This window comes from Petaurus breviceps, unplaced genomic scaffold (assembly GCF_028583685.1).
Source record: "Petaurus breviceps papuanus isolate PSGF00001 unplaced genomic scaffold, PetGlider_PUasm1.0 90681, whole genome shotgun sequence".
NCBI lineage: Eukaryota > Metazoa > Chordata > Mammalia > Diprotodontia > Petauridae > Petaurus > Petaurus breviceps.
The window spans coordinates 8,252,422-8,270,061 of NW_027187307.1; the positions used below are offsets into that span (position 1 = coordinate 8,252,422).

The 17,640-nt window shown below is 37.2% G+C and overlaps 1 protein-coding gene across 1 annotated transcript in view; it reads right to left on the reverse strand.

Moving 5' to 3' along the window:
• DIAPH2 (diaphanous related formin 2) overlaps positions 1-17,640 on the reverse strand; it is an 873,453-nt gene that overhangs the window by 636,670 nt on the left and 219,143 nt on the right. The window contains exons 9-10 of the mRNA XM_069065282.1: positions 14,975-15,111; positions 13,076-13,184 (exon numbers count right to left, since the gene is read on the reverse strand). Coding sequence (XP_068921383.1) covers positions 13,076-13,184; positions 14,975-15,111 — 246 coding nt within the window. The remainder of the gene's footprint in view (positions 1-13,075; positions 13,185-14,974; positions 15,112-17,640) is intronic.

Here is a 17,640-nt window from a genome sequence, read left to right on the forward strand (position 1 = left end):
TTACTCAATGGACCCAAGAGTCAGTGATGAACAAGGCACTGGCCCTCCCCCACTAGGAGAGAAAAAAGACAGATTGTGGATCTAGTTTTCAAGGAAATAACTTAATGCTGTATTCAATACAACAAACACTTGAGAACCTATTATATGTTGGAGGCATACTTCTCAGAAAGGGGGATCCAAAGACAGACAATAAATGGAACCTACATGGCAGGAGTTTACAATCAACTGTGGGGGGGGCAAAAATGTTGATACATAAAAATATTAGGAAAAGAGAGAGAGGAAAAAATGCTAAAATTATGAAATGAGATGAGTTATGGAAAGGACAGGATCTGAGCTGAACTTGGAAGTAAGAGAAAGATTCTGGGAGACATAAAGAAAGTGAAAGTATATTCCAGACATGGTTTTGTCTGTGGGAATAGAGAGAGAAAGGAAGCAGAATATGGAGATACAGAATCCAATATGGCTGGAACGTGAAGCTCATGTAGAGGAGTGATATGAAATAATGCCTTGAAAGGTAGGTGGAGGCCAGACTGCAGATCTTGTATTTTATCCTAGAAGCAGAACAGTAATGATAAAATCTGTACCTCAGGAATATTATTTTGCCAACTCTGTGGAAGACTAGAAGGAGGGACATCAAACTATTACAGCAGCCCAATTAAAAGACAATGAAGGCCTAAATTAAGGTAGTATTTATATAAGGAAAGAGCAGGGGATTGATGCAAGAGATATTGTGAAGAACTGGCAAAATTTGGCAAGAGACTAAGATTTGAGAGATGACAGAGACTGAACAATTAAGGATGACTACAAAGTTGCACATCTTGGTGAAGGGAACAAAGTTAATGTTATGTCACAGAAGCTATAAGGGATATGCACTTGGCTGAAATGACACCACAGTTATTGAGTGATCCTCAGTGACTATGGTTGTGTTGAATGGGAATGCATCAAACGTAGTTGTTATGGTTATGGGGGGAATGAACTCCTGTCCAAAAACCTAGTTGCTATGTAGTCTGTAAGAGTGAGGTTTCACATCACTGTGTCTACCCTCTCTGAGGTCCTATTTCCAGTAATTTCTCCACTTTATGTTTTCCTTAAGGTGGGGGTGGGAGAAGAAAGAATATTTTTTCCAACCTCTCCATTTCTGTCAGCAACAATAGCAACTACAACAGCAACAAGCGCTTCCCTCAGTGAGACAGAGGTCATGGCCACTGACTTCTGATTTTCTATTTTACTTCACAAGCAAAAGTCATCATTCAGTGTTCCTAAAAATGGATTTTTCCAGCTTTGGTCATAATCTTATGGTCTGAGAGGTCCACGGTTCTTCGGTCAGATGCCAGACAACCAAAGGGAAAAGAACCTCGCAGAGGAAAAGATTGCGACTCTCTGGTCATCTTGTAACTAATCAACTCAAGAAAGTGCAGGCCATGGCCAAGCTGGCCAGATGATCAGAATCATCAGCATCGCTCAGGCAATGTATGTATAAGGGGAATGGAAAAGGGAAATAGCAATACTTCAGTTCCACAAAGGTATCTTGGTGTCCCAGAAGAAAAAAATATATATGATGGGTTATTATTTTATGTTCCTAGTATTTGTGAAAGGACACTTATGAAGCCTTTCTATTTTAAGTCTTTTCTGTGGTAGAAGCAACAAAATGCTATCACATACCTGACATAAATATTTTATACTGAGAACCTTTTCTAGAAGGGACTGTGTTACCAAGTATTTTGGGAAAACTCTAGACAGGAGCTATATTTTTAGTTTGGAGATTACCAAGGGGACAAGATGAACCTGAAAGTTAAGTAAGTTAAGTTAAGTAAGGCTTTCCCATTGGGAAACCAGGATATGAAGTACACAAGACAAGAAGCCATGAATGGGCCATGCTATGTACTGACAGAGGACTAATATGCCATCAATGAGATGTAGGATTCATTGATATATTGAATCATCATCTGGCAAGAATGACTCACCCTTGGTTCTCACATAGACCTCACCATAGTACCTACAGCACAGAGTAGGCACTTAATAAAGGTTTATCGACTACAGAAAGATGAGGAGAGACTACCAAACTATTTTAAAATCCAAAGAAGGACAAAGGGATGTGGCTAATATTTAATAATTATAGAAGTGTGGATAATTGCATAAATCGAACATGTCTATGGAATAAATGTTTGAGAATGTAAATGAAGGCTTCTTTTTTCTTTTTTTCTGATGTCCTCATTTTATGTTCATAATATTTTAATGAGGAACGTTCACTTCAAAATTTTGAGACTGTCAGACTGAATAATTTATGCTAATTCATAACTATAAAGGTAACATAAGATTTATCTAAAATAATTAATAGTGATGAAGGCAACTTCTAAAAGGTCAATGGAAAGAGTGAAAAAGAAACTGTAATTAACACAAAAGATAAAAGTGAAGCTATGTAAAGAACAGACACATTTCACACAAACAGAAAGGAAGTGGTGTGAAAGCATTGTGGATTCCCTAATCACCTTTAGTCTTGTCTTAAATATTAAATGGCAGTGTTAGAATGAAAAAACATTGTTTTCAATTGCTTTTATTTTCATCAATCAACAAGCATTTATTAAGCCCTTACTATGTGCTAGGGACTATGATAAGTGCTGGGAGTACAAAGAAAAAGCAAAAATAGTCCCCTGCCTTCTGTAAGGGTTATGGGATTTAAAGATCTTTCATGCCCTTTGAATTTGCTGACATAACAGGAAGGGGTGGGGCAAGAGGAAGTGGCAGCCAAGCTAGAGTGCCTGCCATGATTGTCAGCAGAGGCGGCGGCAGCGCCTCAAACTCTTGCTTTTGAGCCAGCCAGAATTTCTGCTAGGGACTCCTGCTGAGGACTGCCAGGGACCGGAATTGCAGGGGGCCAGAGCTGCTGGGAGCACGCTTCCTGGACGCTGAGCAGTTGCTGTGAGTGGGGATAAGAGGACCTTTGCCTGAGGTAGCCTGTTCTGTTTTGAAGGCTTGAGAATGTGGGTGTTTGCTACATTAACTACGTGTGCCAACTGCATAACTAGTGTGATGGCCTTGACTTTCTGGTTTGGGGGACTCAGTTTTCTGGTATCTGAATAAATGTTCTACCTTTATTTCCCATGTAGAGAGCCTGCTGTATTTTGTGATTAATAACTATATCAGCATATTTATAGTTACTGTAGGCATTGTGAATACTGCATTGTTGATACACCCTCAAGGAACTTATATTCTAATGGGATAAGCAACATACAAAAATATGATTCCTCAATACATATTTACTAAGCAACTACTGGGTACCAGGCACTGTACTAAGCACTGAAGACACAAATACAAATAAAAACAGAATCCTTGGCCTCAAGTAGTTTATACTCTAATAAAAGATAACACACAAAAATAAGATGGAAAGGTTAGAGGGTGGGAGGAGTAGTCAAGGGCATAATGGAGTAATACAAGGAAGTTCAAAAGTAGTACAGCTCACGGGAAATAATGAGATGATTGTCAACACATAAAATGGAGCTCCTGAACTCAAGGCTCTGCCCTCAAACCAGATATCACATAAGAAAAATACACAATGGATGTGAGATAATCTTAAAGAGGGTGGCACTAGCAGCCAGAAAGATCAGAAAAGGTTCTTTTTCCTAACAGATATCAGAGGTGAAACATTAAATAAATGGTTCCAGTAAATGTAAAAATTAAGTAACTAACAGGCATCTTATAGGAATTTAAAAATTCGCTCCAGTATATATGTGCACATGTGCATATGTCTGAGCACATGCATATCCCTGTGTGTGCATGTGTGCATATAATGCAAGACTGCTTAGCAGGCAAGGGATGAGCAGGCTTGCACTAAGACTGCAATACTACTCTGAAAATGGCTTGAGCATGAACTAAAAACTTTCAAAATACAAAGCAATAGATGGAACTCAAAAGTACATTTTGCCACAGTACTTCCATAACAATATAAAGACATAATTATAGAACGATAACAAAATATTTAAGTAAAAATTACCTTCACCAGTCAGATTTCTTAATAGCTTTATTTGAGACACTGTGGAAGCCAGATAAGACACAAATACTGGTCAGGGGCTATCTCTGATGAGGTTTGTGACATGTTTTACTGCTGCCAGCTTGTTTGTCCAAGCTGTCCAGCATTCTGGGCTGTACTAAATAACTCCGGTATAGGAGGAAGGTCTGAGATTGAGTGGACTGTGTATGTCAGAAGCAAGTAGGTTTTGGGGACTCTGGGAAAAAAAGAAATTTGCCCCCATTACTCCTGTTTCTAAACTTTAAGGAACATCTTCTAATCTTTGTCCCCAAACTGGAAGACAAATGTCATGTTCCACTTCTCCCCTCCTCTCCTCCTCATAAAGACTTCTATTCTTCAGGCTAATAAATGATTTTCAATAAAGTATTTTTATTAGGGCAGGATAGGACAGTAGAAAGAGTCAGAAGGCTGAAGAACTGAGTTCAAGGTGAATATTTCATTATTTAATAACCAAATGTATCTGGACAAGTCATAACTTCTTAGCCTCACCAAAGCATACTGTAAACTAAAATGTTATTAAAAAATCCATCCATCATTGTTACTTCACTTCTCTTTCTTGAGTTATTATACAAATATGTGAAAGAAAAAATATTAACACTCATGAGATTTTGTATTAAAGGTGAGTTAGGAAGATTTTCGTGAGAAATTAATAATATGTTTTAAAGTCCAAAAGAAAGAGGTATATAGCTGTTATTTTAAAATGTAATTACTGCTATATTTTAATAGAATGACTTCCCAAGACTGCAATAACATTTTGAGAATTCTCAAGATGCTACAGAAATAGAGAAGCCATTCTGTTAAAATACAGCACTAATGACTTTCTTTTAAACAACAGAGCTGGGCACACTGGCTTTCACTTGGTCCTCCCGATTGTGTTCAGGAAGCTAGTAGGTGGTGTCTCGGCTCACAAACAGTCTCTAAACGCCAAGCATTGTGCTTCATCATCACAGGCTGGGCTCTGAGACATCACTAGTTCCTCATTTTCAAGATGAAGCCAAAAGAGGTAAAGGGATTCGGCAAGGGAGAAGGAAAACAACCTCATTATTAAGAAAGAGAAGAAAACTTAGTCCTGTAAATAGGGCCCCAAAGAAGAGAGATGAGGAGACATTCTTCTCTACTCCTGTGCAGAGGTGGGAGGTCCATAGATATTCAATTTTGCATATATTTTCAGGCTTTTCGATGTACTGATATGTTTGGCTAATTTTTCTTTTCATCTCCCTCTTTTTCTTAAAAAAATGGTTATATAGGACAGTGCTCTGGGAGTACTGGGCCAAATTTAAGTGATATAAAAATAAAAACTAAATTAAAACTTACTTTCAAAAAAAGAAAATACAGCTGTGATGAACCAAAAATACACCATATTTTGGTTTAAGTAATAAAGTCAGGGACTGACTTAGACCTACAGACAAATATATAATAATTATAAGGCAGCGGAGAAGGAAAGTTAGCAAGTCAATGGGCATTTACTAAACATTAAGCCCATGCCAGGCTTAGTGCCAATGCATTAAAAGGAGGGGCCCAAAGAAAGGCGAAAACACTCCCTGCTCTCAATGGGGGAGCCAACATGGAAACAACTAGGGACAAACAATTACGGACAGGACAAGTTGGAAGGAATCTCAAAGAGAGGGCATGAAGATTCAGGAGAACTAAAAAAGGCTTCATAAAGAAGGCAGAATTTTAGTTGAAAATTAGAAGAAGCCAGGGAAGCCAAGAGGCAGAGAAGAGGAGGCAAGGCAAATAAATAGCAGGTAAAAAATGCCCAGAGCAGGAAGATGAAGGGTATTGTGCAAGGAACAGCTGGAAGCCACTTTCTCCCTGAGCACCTGGACATGATTTGGGTGTAAGAAGACTGGAAAGGCAAGATAGGGGCAGGTTATAAGAAGCTTTAAAAATCAGAGGATTTTGGGGTGGCTAGGAGCACCGGTCCTGGAGTCAGGAGGACCTGAGTTCAAATCTGGCCTCAGACACTTAACACAAAAACTAGCCATGTGACCTTGGGCAAGTCACTTACTTAACCCCCATTGCCCTCCAAAAAAAGAGGACTTTATAAATTATCCTAGAGGTAATAGGGAGCTATTGAAATTTATCAAACAATTGGGTAGAGGACCACTTCGATAGTTGCGTGAAAGACAACTGGATTTGGGTAAGGAGGACCAAGAGATAATTATTGCAATAGTCCTTTAAGTTTTCTCAGTTCCAAGGACAATGAAATAATGTATATAAAACATACATTTTTTGATTTGTTTTTTGCTTTTTGGAGGGGGGAGGGAAGGGCAATTGGGGTTAAGTGACTTGCCCAAGGTCACATGGCTAGTAAGTGTTAAACTCTCTGAGGTCTGATTTGAACTCAGGTCCTCCTGGCTCCAGGGCCAGTGCTCTATCCGCCCTCTTATGTAAAACATTTTCCAACTTTAAAGTGATACAGAAATGCTAACTGGTGCCACTGCTGCTGCTGATATTGTTCTTGTTATGTAAGCTCCTTGAGGGTAAAGGCTGTCTTACTGGCTTATATTTCTATTCCCAGCCCTTAGCACAGTACCAAGTACATAATAAAAGTTCAATAAATTCCTTTTCATTCACTTATTCATTACTGCCTGTTAAGCATAATGCTATAGACTGAGGATACAAATACAAAAACAAGATGGTCCCAGGTCTCCAGTAATTTACACTGAGAGGATTAATCCTGAAGGTCAGAAAATGGTATTTTGGTCTGGAAAATCTCAGGAAGGATGAGTAAAAAGGAGGGTATATGAAAGACATGAACTCTCCAAAGGTGAACAATAGTGATACCAACTGATCATTTTTCTCAGAGCCAGAGATGGATGTGTGTTGGGGTAGAGGGGAGAGGCAAAGGGGAGAAGGGAAAAGAGGGAAAGAAATTCCTATAGGTGAAAGATGGCCAAGGTAAAAAAGAGGGTTTCTGAAAGTTCCGATAGGAGTGGCTTTCCTCCCAAGGAAGGTATATATGCAGGTCTGGTTTGGCAAGCACAATTGAAATGTTCATTCACTCCACAAGAATTTATTCAGTGGGTACACAACAGACATAAAAACAATGATCTCCATATTTAAATTTAGACAGTACATAGAGGCCAAACCTCGAGTTTTTTGGAGAAGGGCTTGCTCATAGGTTCTGCAATGCTAGGAAGATACTACAGAGGAAAAAAAAAAAATATATATATATATATATATATAATATATATATATACACATAGATAGAGATAGAGATGTACTTGCTGAAATGAATCTGCAACTGAAGATAAAATAAAAAATGGAGAAGGTGCTGGCACCATTTCCTACCCTCCAACAGCCAGGGCTTATTGGCAGGTGTTGACATTTGTTTATCTTTCCCTGGCCAAAATAAAGGCCCTAGTTATTGAATTTGCACATAATCTTTACGTAAAGAATAATTTTTAAAATGTGACTCTCTAGGTGAACTCAAAGGACTTGTCACTTTAAAGTTTCTAACAGTGATGAAATGGTCTCATACATAGAGATAATGGCTTATGATTTCAACGTTGGCAAGAAGGAACAAGGGCTCCTGTGAGGAGTGCAATGAGGAAGATTCCAAACACAGATTCTGTTCCTGGCTAATTCTTGGTCTATCAATCAAAAGAGGCTGGGGATGAACTGCAGCATCACTCAGTCTCACTGCCAGTGTTAGATACTCATGTCAGTTCCCTTCTTCCCTGCTATAATCCTAACAAATGCTGTCCTTTGTAATAGTTCTGAGTAATAATTAGGAAGTGCCTGTTAAGTGCTTTACATATAAGGGTAGGATCAACTGATTACATCTATCAAATTACTGCATTCCACCTAAGGTAAGCAATCAAATGATATTCCTGGTACCTTAACCAAGTGGGGATGAGTCTAACTTGAATAAAATCGATCAAAGGTATTCCAAATAAGTGTAAAAAGATCGTGTCAATTAGCAATACCTGATAAGCCACTACATGAAAATGGAAGTTATGCTGCACAGGAAAAGAGTGTAAAGATTAATTTGCTTAGGGAAACTATCAAGACAGTTTGGGCCCAAGAGAGACATGAAATTGAACATCGGACTCAAAGTGGTGTGAGTTACCTTTTTGAAGCAATCACTTGGGAATGCAGGTAGTGGGAGGGTGTTATAGATAGGAGGTTGATTCAGACTGCTGCTTTGGCTGTCTCTTAACCCTCACCATCATCATCCACACCTCACGTTAGCTGGAGGGAAATTTAAAGGTCTACGGAACTTTTCTTGTTCCCATCAGAATTCAAGCAGCAACCAAAGAACAGCTTAGCAGCAGTGTCTGCATCAATGCTCCCCAAGGAGCTCAGTAAAAATGGCAGACCATGCCTAAAAGGAACTTCTTGAGTATCCCATGAAGGGGAGAAAAGGACTTCCCTTAACCAAGAACTGTGAGTTACCTCTGTGCAATATATGCTCTCTAAATTTGAGCCCACTGTGCTCAGGATTCCGTATGCACTTGAGGGAGAGTGTGTCACAAACTTTGGAGGGAGGAGAATATTTCACAACTGTTTTTAACTCTTAGTAAATGCCTAATTCTAAAAGCTAATAAAATTTGGCTAAATAAATGATCATGGGAGTAGCACAGCGCAGAGGGCTCATGACTTACGTAGCTTTAGTAAAATATGGCCAACCTCTCGGGGGTACCCCTAAGCACAAAGGGAAGCTAGTAGCCCCTCATCAGTCTAGGAGAATAATCAGAGTAGGAACTGGGAAAGGAGCTCCAGGGCCTGGCTATCTAGAAATTCATGCACCAATACTAACAATACTTAATTAAGCATATAATTTTAATGGGAAAGGGTAACAATAACTTGAAATTTTGTTTAAAGAAAGACAATTCTATCCTAGTTTATCACCAAAGTCTCAACTTATTTATTAGATCTTTACCTTTACAGACTAATTGTCATTAAGAAATCTGAGAACATCTCTTCTACAAAGGCCTGAGAGTGGACAGTGGCTTAATGGAACTGGGCATTCCTAGAACCACAAAATACGAGCAGGAAATTGCAAAGAAGCCTTATAGCAGGGCAGAGAGCAGATTCAATAGTATTCTTCCCTTAATGGCTTCTAATCATTAACTGCTTTGCAATATCTTTTTTCTATTTTAATGTAATTTATTTATTACACACACTTATCATCTGCCCCTTCTACTTCCAACTCTCCAACTGAACAATAAAAAAAGGAAGAATAAAACCCTCATTACAAATTTTCATAGTCCAACAAAACAAATTCCTTTATTGTCCATGCTGAAAAATCTGCCTTGCTCTGTACTTTAAGTCAAGAAGGTAGGAAACATGCTTCGTGCTAAGTCCTCTCGAACTATGCATTATCAGTGCATGGATCAGAAGTCCAAAGTATTTCAAAGTTGTCATTATCATATAAATTGCTCTACTAGTTCTGCACACTTCACTCTGCATCAGTTCATGGAGGTTTTCCAAGCTGCTACTGAAACTGTTCATTTTATAATTTGTAACAGTACAATAATATTTCACTATCTATAAACATATATATACACATACATATATATATATACACACGTATAAATACACACAAAAATACACATACCATAATTTGTTGAGTTATTCTCCAATAGGTGGGCATTTCCTTAAGTTGCCAGCCCTTCATTAATGAATAAAAAGCTGCTATAAACATTTATATCTATACCTACATAAATATCTACATATATATGGGGGTTTTCATACTTCTTTGGGGCATGGGCTTAGTTGCAGTATCAGCAGCTCAAAGGGCAGGCACAGCTGAGTGGCTCTGAGGACACATTGCCACATTCCGTTTTTACTGGTGGTCTCCCTCAGGCCTAGAATTCTCTTCCTCCTTGTTGGGGGCCAGGAAATAATGGTATATGGGCTAGTGCCTGCTTGCTTGATGTATGACCTTAAAAGGTAATGAATAGAGCTGTAGAAGATGATTGGCTATGTGTACCTATAAGTTGCCCTGATGCGGAAGTTCAGGGCAGTCGCGATGTAGCTGAGCCTGAATAAACAACTCCTTTAAACCTCGGGTGCTCTGTCTGGTAATTCCTCCTAGGAGGCCGGTGACGACCGAAGACTTACTATGGGTAAGTAAGAGGACGGAATATCAATAGCCCCCCACACCTCCTCATCTCTGCCTCCTGGCTTCCTTCAAGTTCTAGTTAAATCTCACCTTCCACAAGAAGCCTTTCCCAATCCCTCTTATGCTAGGGACTTTTCTCTGCTGATGATCTCCAATTTACTCTGTCTATATCTTGTCTTGACATAGTTATTTGCATGTGGCAGCTCCCTGATTGTCTTCTAAAATAAGGGGCTTAGACCTCAAAATTCCTTCTAGATCCCACATCTTCAATGCACTATACCTTTTACTCAGTGTTCCATTCTAAGTAGCGTATTTTTTTTTAACCGGAGGGTGGAAACTGTTTTCATTGTTGTCCTTTCATCCCAAGTGCCTGGCAGACAGTAAGCAAGCCCTTTGGTCAACAAGGCTCCTAGATCTGGCTCTTGGATAGTCACAGCTCTGTGTACACTGGCCCAAATATAGATACATAAAGAAAAGTCATACCTTCTTTATTTTTAGGTGAAGTCAAGGCTCCTAACTGCTGTTTTTGTTTTTTAATCATTGAAATCTGCTACAGCTTTTGAAAGGGAGCTTCAAGCTTTTAATCAGGGTAAATGATAAGAACAAGGTTGTGGTTTGAGGAGCCAGTGCCCTATCTGGATCTAAACCTTTCCATTTCAGAGATACTAATCCCACTTTGCCCTTTTCCAGTAGGGATTAGCACCTGATGCCCTTTACATGTGGAAGAAGGAGTTCAGAGATTCAGTTTCAAAAGGGCCACAAGTCTCTGGGGTCCAGCTGATGAGGTAATGCACTGAATAACGCAGACTTGTGTTTGCAATACCACTTCCAAAAGCTATGATGGATGTGCACTGGGGGGATGTTAGAGAAGTCATCTTTGCCTCCATTTTCTATAAATGGCCTGTTTTTTTATATCTAAATGGACACCGGGACTGCCTATCAATCTACATTGATCTGTTTAGACTACTCCTTCTTTTTTTCTTTTTTTTAAAGCAATTGGGGTTAAGTAACTTGCTCAAGGTTACACAGCCAGTTATTTCTGGGTGTGGTGCTGAGTATCTGAGCCCGGGATTCGATCTCCAGGTCATCCCAACACTGGAGCCAGTGCTCTTACTTGCTGTGCTACCTGGCCGCCCCTACTCCTTATTTTCTTCATCAGATATGTTTCTCTTTATATAGTCAGTATTTCATTAGGAACAGCCCAAGGAAGAATAAAAAACTTCCACCTCCTCCCCTACCCCCAGCTGATTTTCCATGTAGACTTTAAATCCATGGAATTTGCCTGTTCTTATGAATCCTTTCAATCCACTTTATCAAAATCTCAAAATTTCAGACTGTGCCCAGCTTTCTTTATCTCTATCACTAATTATCTGATACAGTAGTTACTTCCTGATAAAATTACCACTAAACATACTTCAGAAATCAGTTCTTCCTTGCTGATAAGAATCAGAAAGGAAATTTAAAGGGGTAGCCATAAATTAGGGAATGAGTGAAGAAATTTTTACAATAACAAGGACAGTGTAAAGACAAACAACTTTGAAAGGACTTAAGGACTTTAAAGACAAACAACTTAAGGGCTCTAATCAATGCAGTGACCAACTACAATACCACAGCCCAGCTCTGGACAAGGTAGTGATGGATTCAAGATACAGATATACATTTTTGGACACTGAAAATGTGGGAATTCCTTTTTTTTTGCTTGACTAACCCTATTTGTTATGAGGATTTTGTTCTTTTTTTCTAAATGGAGGAAGGATAGAAGAGAAAATAAATGCTTATTAACTGAAAAGTAAACAAATATATGAAAAGAATTTTATCCAGGAAAGGAGAAAGTTACTTTCCAAACATATTCATTCAGTGTCCAACCACATTAGATGCCAGTGCATGTGATAAATAATGCAAGAATCCAGCTTCCAGATTAGATTTAGAACTTTTTTAAAATAAAAAACTTTTCCCAATAATAGTGCATTAGAATCCCATACAAATTTTTCTGAGGGTCTGAAAGGGCATGAAATTTCAAGGCCTATATAACAGCAAACAATCACAGTCTACACTCACTGCAGAATTTTTTTCCTAGGTACACATTTATAAGTATAGTTTTTAAACACTATGGATAACATCTCTTTAATTTAATAAGATATAACTGAAATATAGAGTATTTCTCCCTAAAAGTAACCTAAAACATTTATATTAATTTCACTGGTGCCAGTAGTAGCTTACAAAGTACCCTTAAAAAATACCCTTGAATATTAAGAGATAATATTGTTGGTAGACTGAAGACTTATGTTATTTGAGGAAGGAAAATTTATTCTTCTGTCTACTTAAAAAATGGTTACTGCTATCTGCTGCTGCTGGAAAAAAATAATAATAAAAGAAATGCAATATTGCATTTTCTCCCATCAACTAATCAATTCTTAAAAACTTAAATAATTTAACAATAGCAAATGATAGGACATGCCTCCATAGGTGAACTACACTTAGGCCATAGGGCACACAAAACCACAATAATGCCTTCAGGAGAAAGATAACTACCAAGATGTCGTTAATCAAATGGGCCATTTCCTAAAAACATCCGGGGAAAAGGCGATTTCCATCTTTAGCCTACATTGATGGACAAGCAAAAAAAATAGGCTAGTGTACGTGAAGCTCTACCATGAAACTGGAACCAAAGAGCTCATTAAATCCAATAATTCCATCCGATGAGATATGAAGATTCCAGAAGTCAATGGATGGCACAAAGAAAATTTGTACTTTTCAGATCAATAATAAGCCCAAATGTTACATTCACAATAACTTGTGGCATTTCCTAAGGTTGAATCATAAGTAAAATGTTCAGTTTTTACAATAACATGAGCATTACTTTCAACATTTTCAAACAACTATTTTAATGATGCCAAAAATAATGCTGGAAATATGGCAAATGATGAACTTAATACAAGTGAATAAGTTACATTAGAAAAAGCAAAACCGACCTGTAATTGCAAGGCTTCATGGTTTTCCAGTCCTTCTACAATTGGTGAAAAACGTTCTTTATTGTTTCTTTCAGCTGCTGTAGTGATAGCTCCTAAAAGTTTGTCTAGACTGATGGAGAAAATAATAAGAAAAACAATAAAAAAAGATAAAAATACTGCATTATCAGATTATCAGAACAGCTTTCCTCTTTCAGTCTTCCATTTTCTTTCCCTTTGCTCCTATTTGTAAACCCCATGACTATTTTAAAAATGTGTTACTGTGACACATTTCTAATAAAATGCAACTGATTATATTTTAAATTATGAGTACTTCCTCAAACTGAAAATGAGATCAAATAAATACCTTTGGGGAAAGTCCTTAATGATGCTAATATACCCATATTTACATGATAAATATTCTAATCCCAATCATTTCCTTTTTTATCTTATTTCTTACACCTAAGTGAAATTAACATCTATTTAACCACAAATTTAACACAACATGACACCTTTTGTTGATACTAGTTAATACCAATAGGAACAGCCCATGTTTTATGAATGAGCTCCTTGAAAAAGTCAACAAAGAAAACAAAAAGCAATGCTAACAATATTGACATTCTTTTATAATGGAACAGAAAATAATACCTAACATGAAAGCTCAGATAAGAAGGAAACATGCCTATTATTAGTCTAATACAGATCAAATTATCTCAACAAAAATTAGCTTCCTACCATGATTTAATCTTTGACAGTTATAATTTATCAAATTGAGTACTAAATTGTAACATTTTATCCCTTTTTAAAGACAATTCGCTTTCATGCAGCCTATTATTCTTCCCAAAAGATTTCTGAAATTAGCATCAAATGACATCAAATTATTTTAGGATAGATTTTCTTTTAAAGACTAATAAAACCCTGACATATTAAGAGGACGCTCCTTTGTTAGCTAGAATCTGCCATTTTACATTGTGATACTGTTCTGACATAAAATACTATGAAGTCTGAGATCACAGTTTACCATTTGCTCCTTGAAGTTTTTGTTTCTCCTAAGCCATTGCTTTTTGCTAACAGAGACAGAAGAGTAGTGGTCTTCTTGCACCACTCTTAAACCTGGTAATTAACACATGACAAGCAAGGAATACCCAAAGCAAGAGTGAGATGTGAGACTGCTAGTTTGACCATCTAACATAAACTGGAATCTGCAAAGGGCCACAAAGGGTCCAGAAGTTTGAAGTTTTAGTTTGTGTATCTGGCAGAAATTTCAATTCACAGCCCAAAAGCCCAAAACAAAGGATGCTAACCAATTCTAGTAGTACTGACTGGACTGCCTGATTCTAGGTAGATATTTGGTACAGTGAGCTCAAAACCAACTTCATTAAGTAGGTAAGTAGGCACAGCTTTTCCCTTCATGTATATTATGGTACAAATTTGCACTGGGCTTTCACAGACTAGAAATGGCACAAGTTTGTAAGTATATGAACCAGATAACTCATTCGGTAGAGAGGAAACAAGATAGGGCTCCCAAACTCTTAAGGTTAACCCTTCTCTTGCTACTGTCTGAAGAAAACAAGGACTCAAAACTACCTAATCTAATTAACAGATGAACAATTAGTTTGTTTTTATTTTCTGTTTTTCTTTCAAATGGTTGTTTGGCATTGAATAGGCAAGAATAATGGGTTTTCTTTGGAAATCTCACTTTCAATAAGAACTTCCCCATTCAGATCTAATCTTTAACATTCTACTAACAAAGACAAGATACTGTGCTAAAATGCAAAATGGGTGAGATAAATGTTATCCCCAAATACCCGAAAGTTTTGCAGTGTTTTCAACTGAAGTCTTTTACATAAAAGAAAAACTTCGTTTTAATGAATTTTGCAAGGTTTTTCTTCTGGGAAGCAAACATCATGCAACATTACTCACGTGTTATCTTCTCCAACAATGCAAATAGCAGAAAGTATTTTTACTATTTCCGTCATCATATTGGACTGTCTGGGGTCAACTGCCCTTGCCAATAATGAAAGGCTTCTTTCTTCACCTAGAATTCTTTGCAACCCAAACTAACAAAAAAGGAGAAAAACAACAGTAAGTTAGTGGGGATGCAGACCAGTGTGCATTCATCATTTTTATAAAGAGAATATATTTAAGCCAAAAAATAAACCTAGTGCTTTTCATGATACCTCTGAAAGGGAATTGTGAAATAATTGTGTTCTCTTATCTAAAATAGTTCAGAGAATCGGAGCTTTTGATCTAGAAGGGATCCTTAGAGGACATCAAATCCGATTCCCTCATTTTACATATGAGGAGAATGAAGCACAGAGTAGCTGAGTGATTTGCACTAGGTCACACAACTAGTAAATTTCTGGGCCAGGATTTGAACTCAGGTCTTACTGATTTCACCACACAATGTTGTTTCCTGGAATTTATTATTATTTTTATTTGAAAGGCCACATCTTCTACCACTACCATTCAGCTATGATCTCTATTAGATTGTTCTAATAATCACAAATAATTTGGAGCCATGTGGGACCAAGTAGTACTAGTAAGGCAGATGTATATTGATGAGAAGTTTTAGAAGTCATTCTACTCATGTCATTGAGTATGCCAGTGGATATCTGGAATTCAAAGTTAAAATCATCAGTAAGAAACATAGTAAAATGTTGAAAATGGAATGTTTATTTTCTCACTGATTAGGAAATGGCTAAATAAAGTATGGCATATGAATGTAATGAAATATGGTTTTATTATATGACATAATCAAAAGGAAAGATTTAGAAAAACCTGGGAAGATTTGGATAACAGAGTGAAGTCAGCTGAACCAGGAGTACAATTTACACACTCACATTACAACACTGGGAGAATAGGGGTATAATAATAGCAATGGATAGGAAAAAGGAATGAGAATCAATGAAACATTCAAAAATATGTAGAAAAGAACAGAAGAACTTTCAGAAGGACTCACAGACAAGAACTATCTTAAACTGAAAATACAAAAAATAATTTTTTGTACATAGTATATTCATGGTTTCATATATCATCCTCTTTCTGTCTATATATACATAAATGTTCATGCTTGTTGAGGACTGATAAATTCATAATATTTATAAATTGAAAGGCTCTTTTGTATAGTATATAATAGCCAAAGAAGCAATAAAGTGTATACATCTTCCCATAATTCTGTATTATGCTAAAAACTATGAAGTGCAAGGAAATAACTCCTGAGTTCTCTCAATCTAAGTGAAGCAGGATACCATTTTCCTTCATTTCTTAGGCATAACTATATATGTATATTTTTTTTCAAGAATATTCTCCAAAAGTACGGTTGTCATGAGGTTGAAGATGTAATTTAAAAAAAAATCTGTCCCACAAAATGGGTCTAAGGCTTTATGTACAATGCCATGCTTCTCAGAGGCCAATGCTGGGCTGTGAAGACCAGAGTAAAGCATTCAGGGAAGCACAATGATCATCAGAGTCTAACCTCTACTAGTAAAAATCTAAGTACTGCAGTGTTCAGCAGTGACTTTACATACAAATCATATGAAGTAAGGAAATAGAGAAAGTAAAAAAGGAAATGGAGGAGGCAAGTAGGGAGATGCACGTAGAAAAGTACAGGTCAAAATGAATGAGTCACTGGCCGATACTGAAATTAAACAAGTGTTTTAAAAAAAATTGCAATTCAGAAAGAAAAACATTTAATTTTCTAATGATTTATTCTTTCAATAGTATAAGCATAATGCAAAAAGGTGCTATTTAAATTGTTGGTTTAAAAACTACAACACTTCATATTACAATATAAATCATAACATGACTTAATTAAGAAAATCCAAGCAGTTTCTTAAGGTATCATCACAACAGGTCCTGGCTAAATGGAAAGCATTTCTTAAAGATGTTTTGAGTCAGACATCTGACACAAAATGAAATTTCACTGGGATAGGGAATTCCCAGTGAAGAAATGCCGTCTACCACTTCTGGTCAACATTTGCCCTAGAGAGGTGCCTGAGACACTGAGAAGCTGGGTGACTTGCCCAGGGTCATGTGAACAATCTATCTCTGAAGGAGGACTTGAATCCATGTCTTTCTGAAAGTGAGATGACTAGCTCTCTATCCACTATAGCATTCTGCCTTTGGGGTGAACTTAGGAGGGGACAGGGACAAGAGGCACACAGGAAAGAAAGGCATGCTTCACTGTAAGGAAGATCTGCATGGAAGATCTAAAAGATGGATTTGAATATTTCAGCTTTGAACTCAAACAAAATTGATTTATTAACAGAGCACATAGTAAGTAACTAGGAAAACAGAATGTCCCAATTTAAAATGGACTCCATTTGGCATCACCTCAGACAAAGAGATGCTTCCATAAAACATTCAAACTGAAAGAAAAAGGCCTTATGTCAACATAACTTTTTAGGGGAAAAAAAGCTCCTGAAAGGGACATGGCACTAATTTTTTGATATGAATAACTTTCATTGATTAAAACTGTCCAGGAATCCTAAAGAGTGGAGAGATTTGGCAACACTCAGCACAAGTGATGGAAAACAGACCTCCCTGTCCAGACTTCCCTGGGCCAAGAAGAATGTATTTTTAATGTA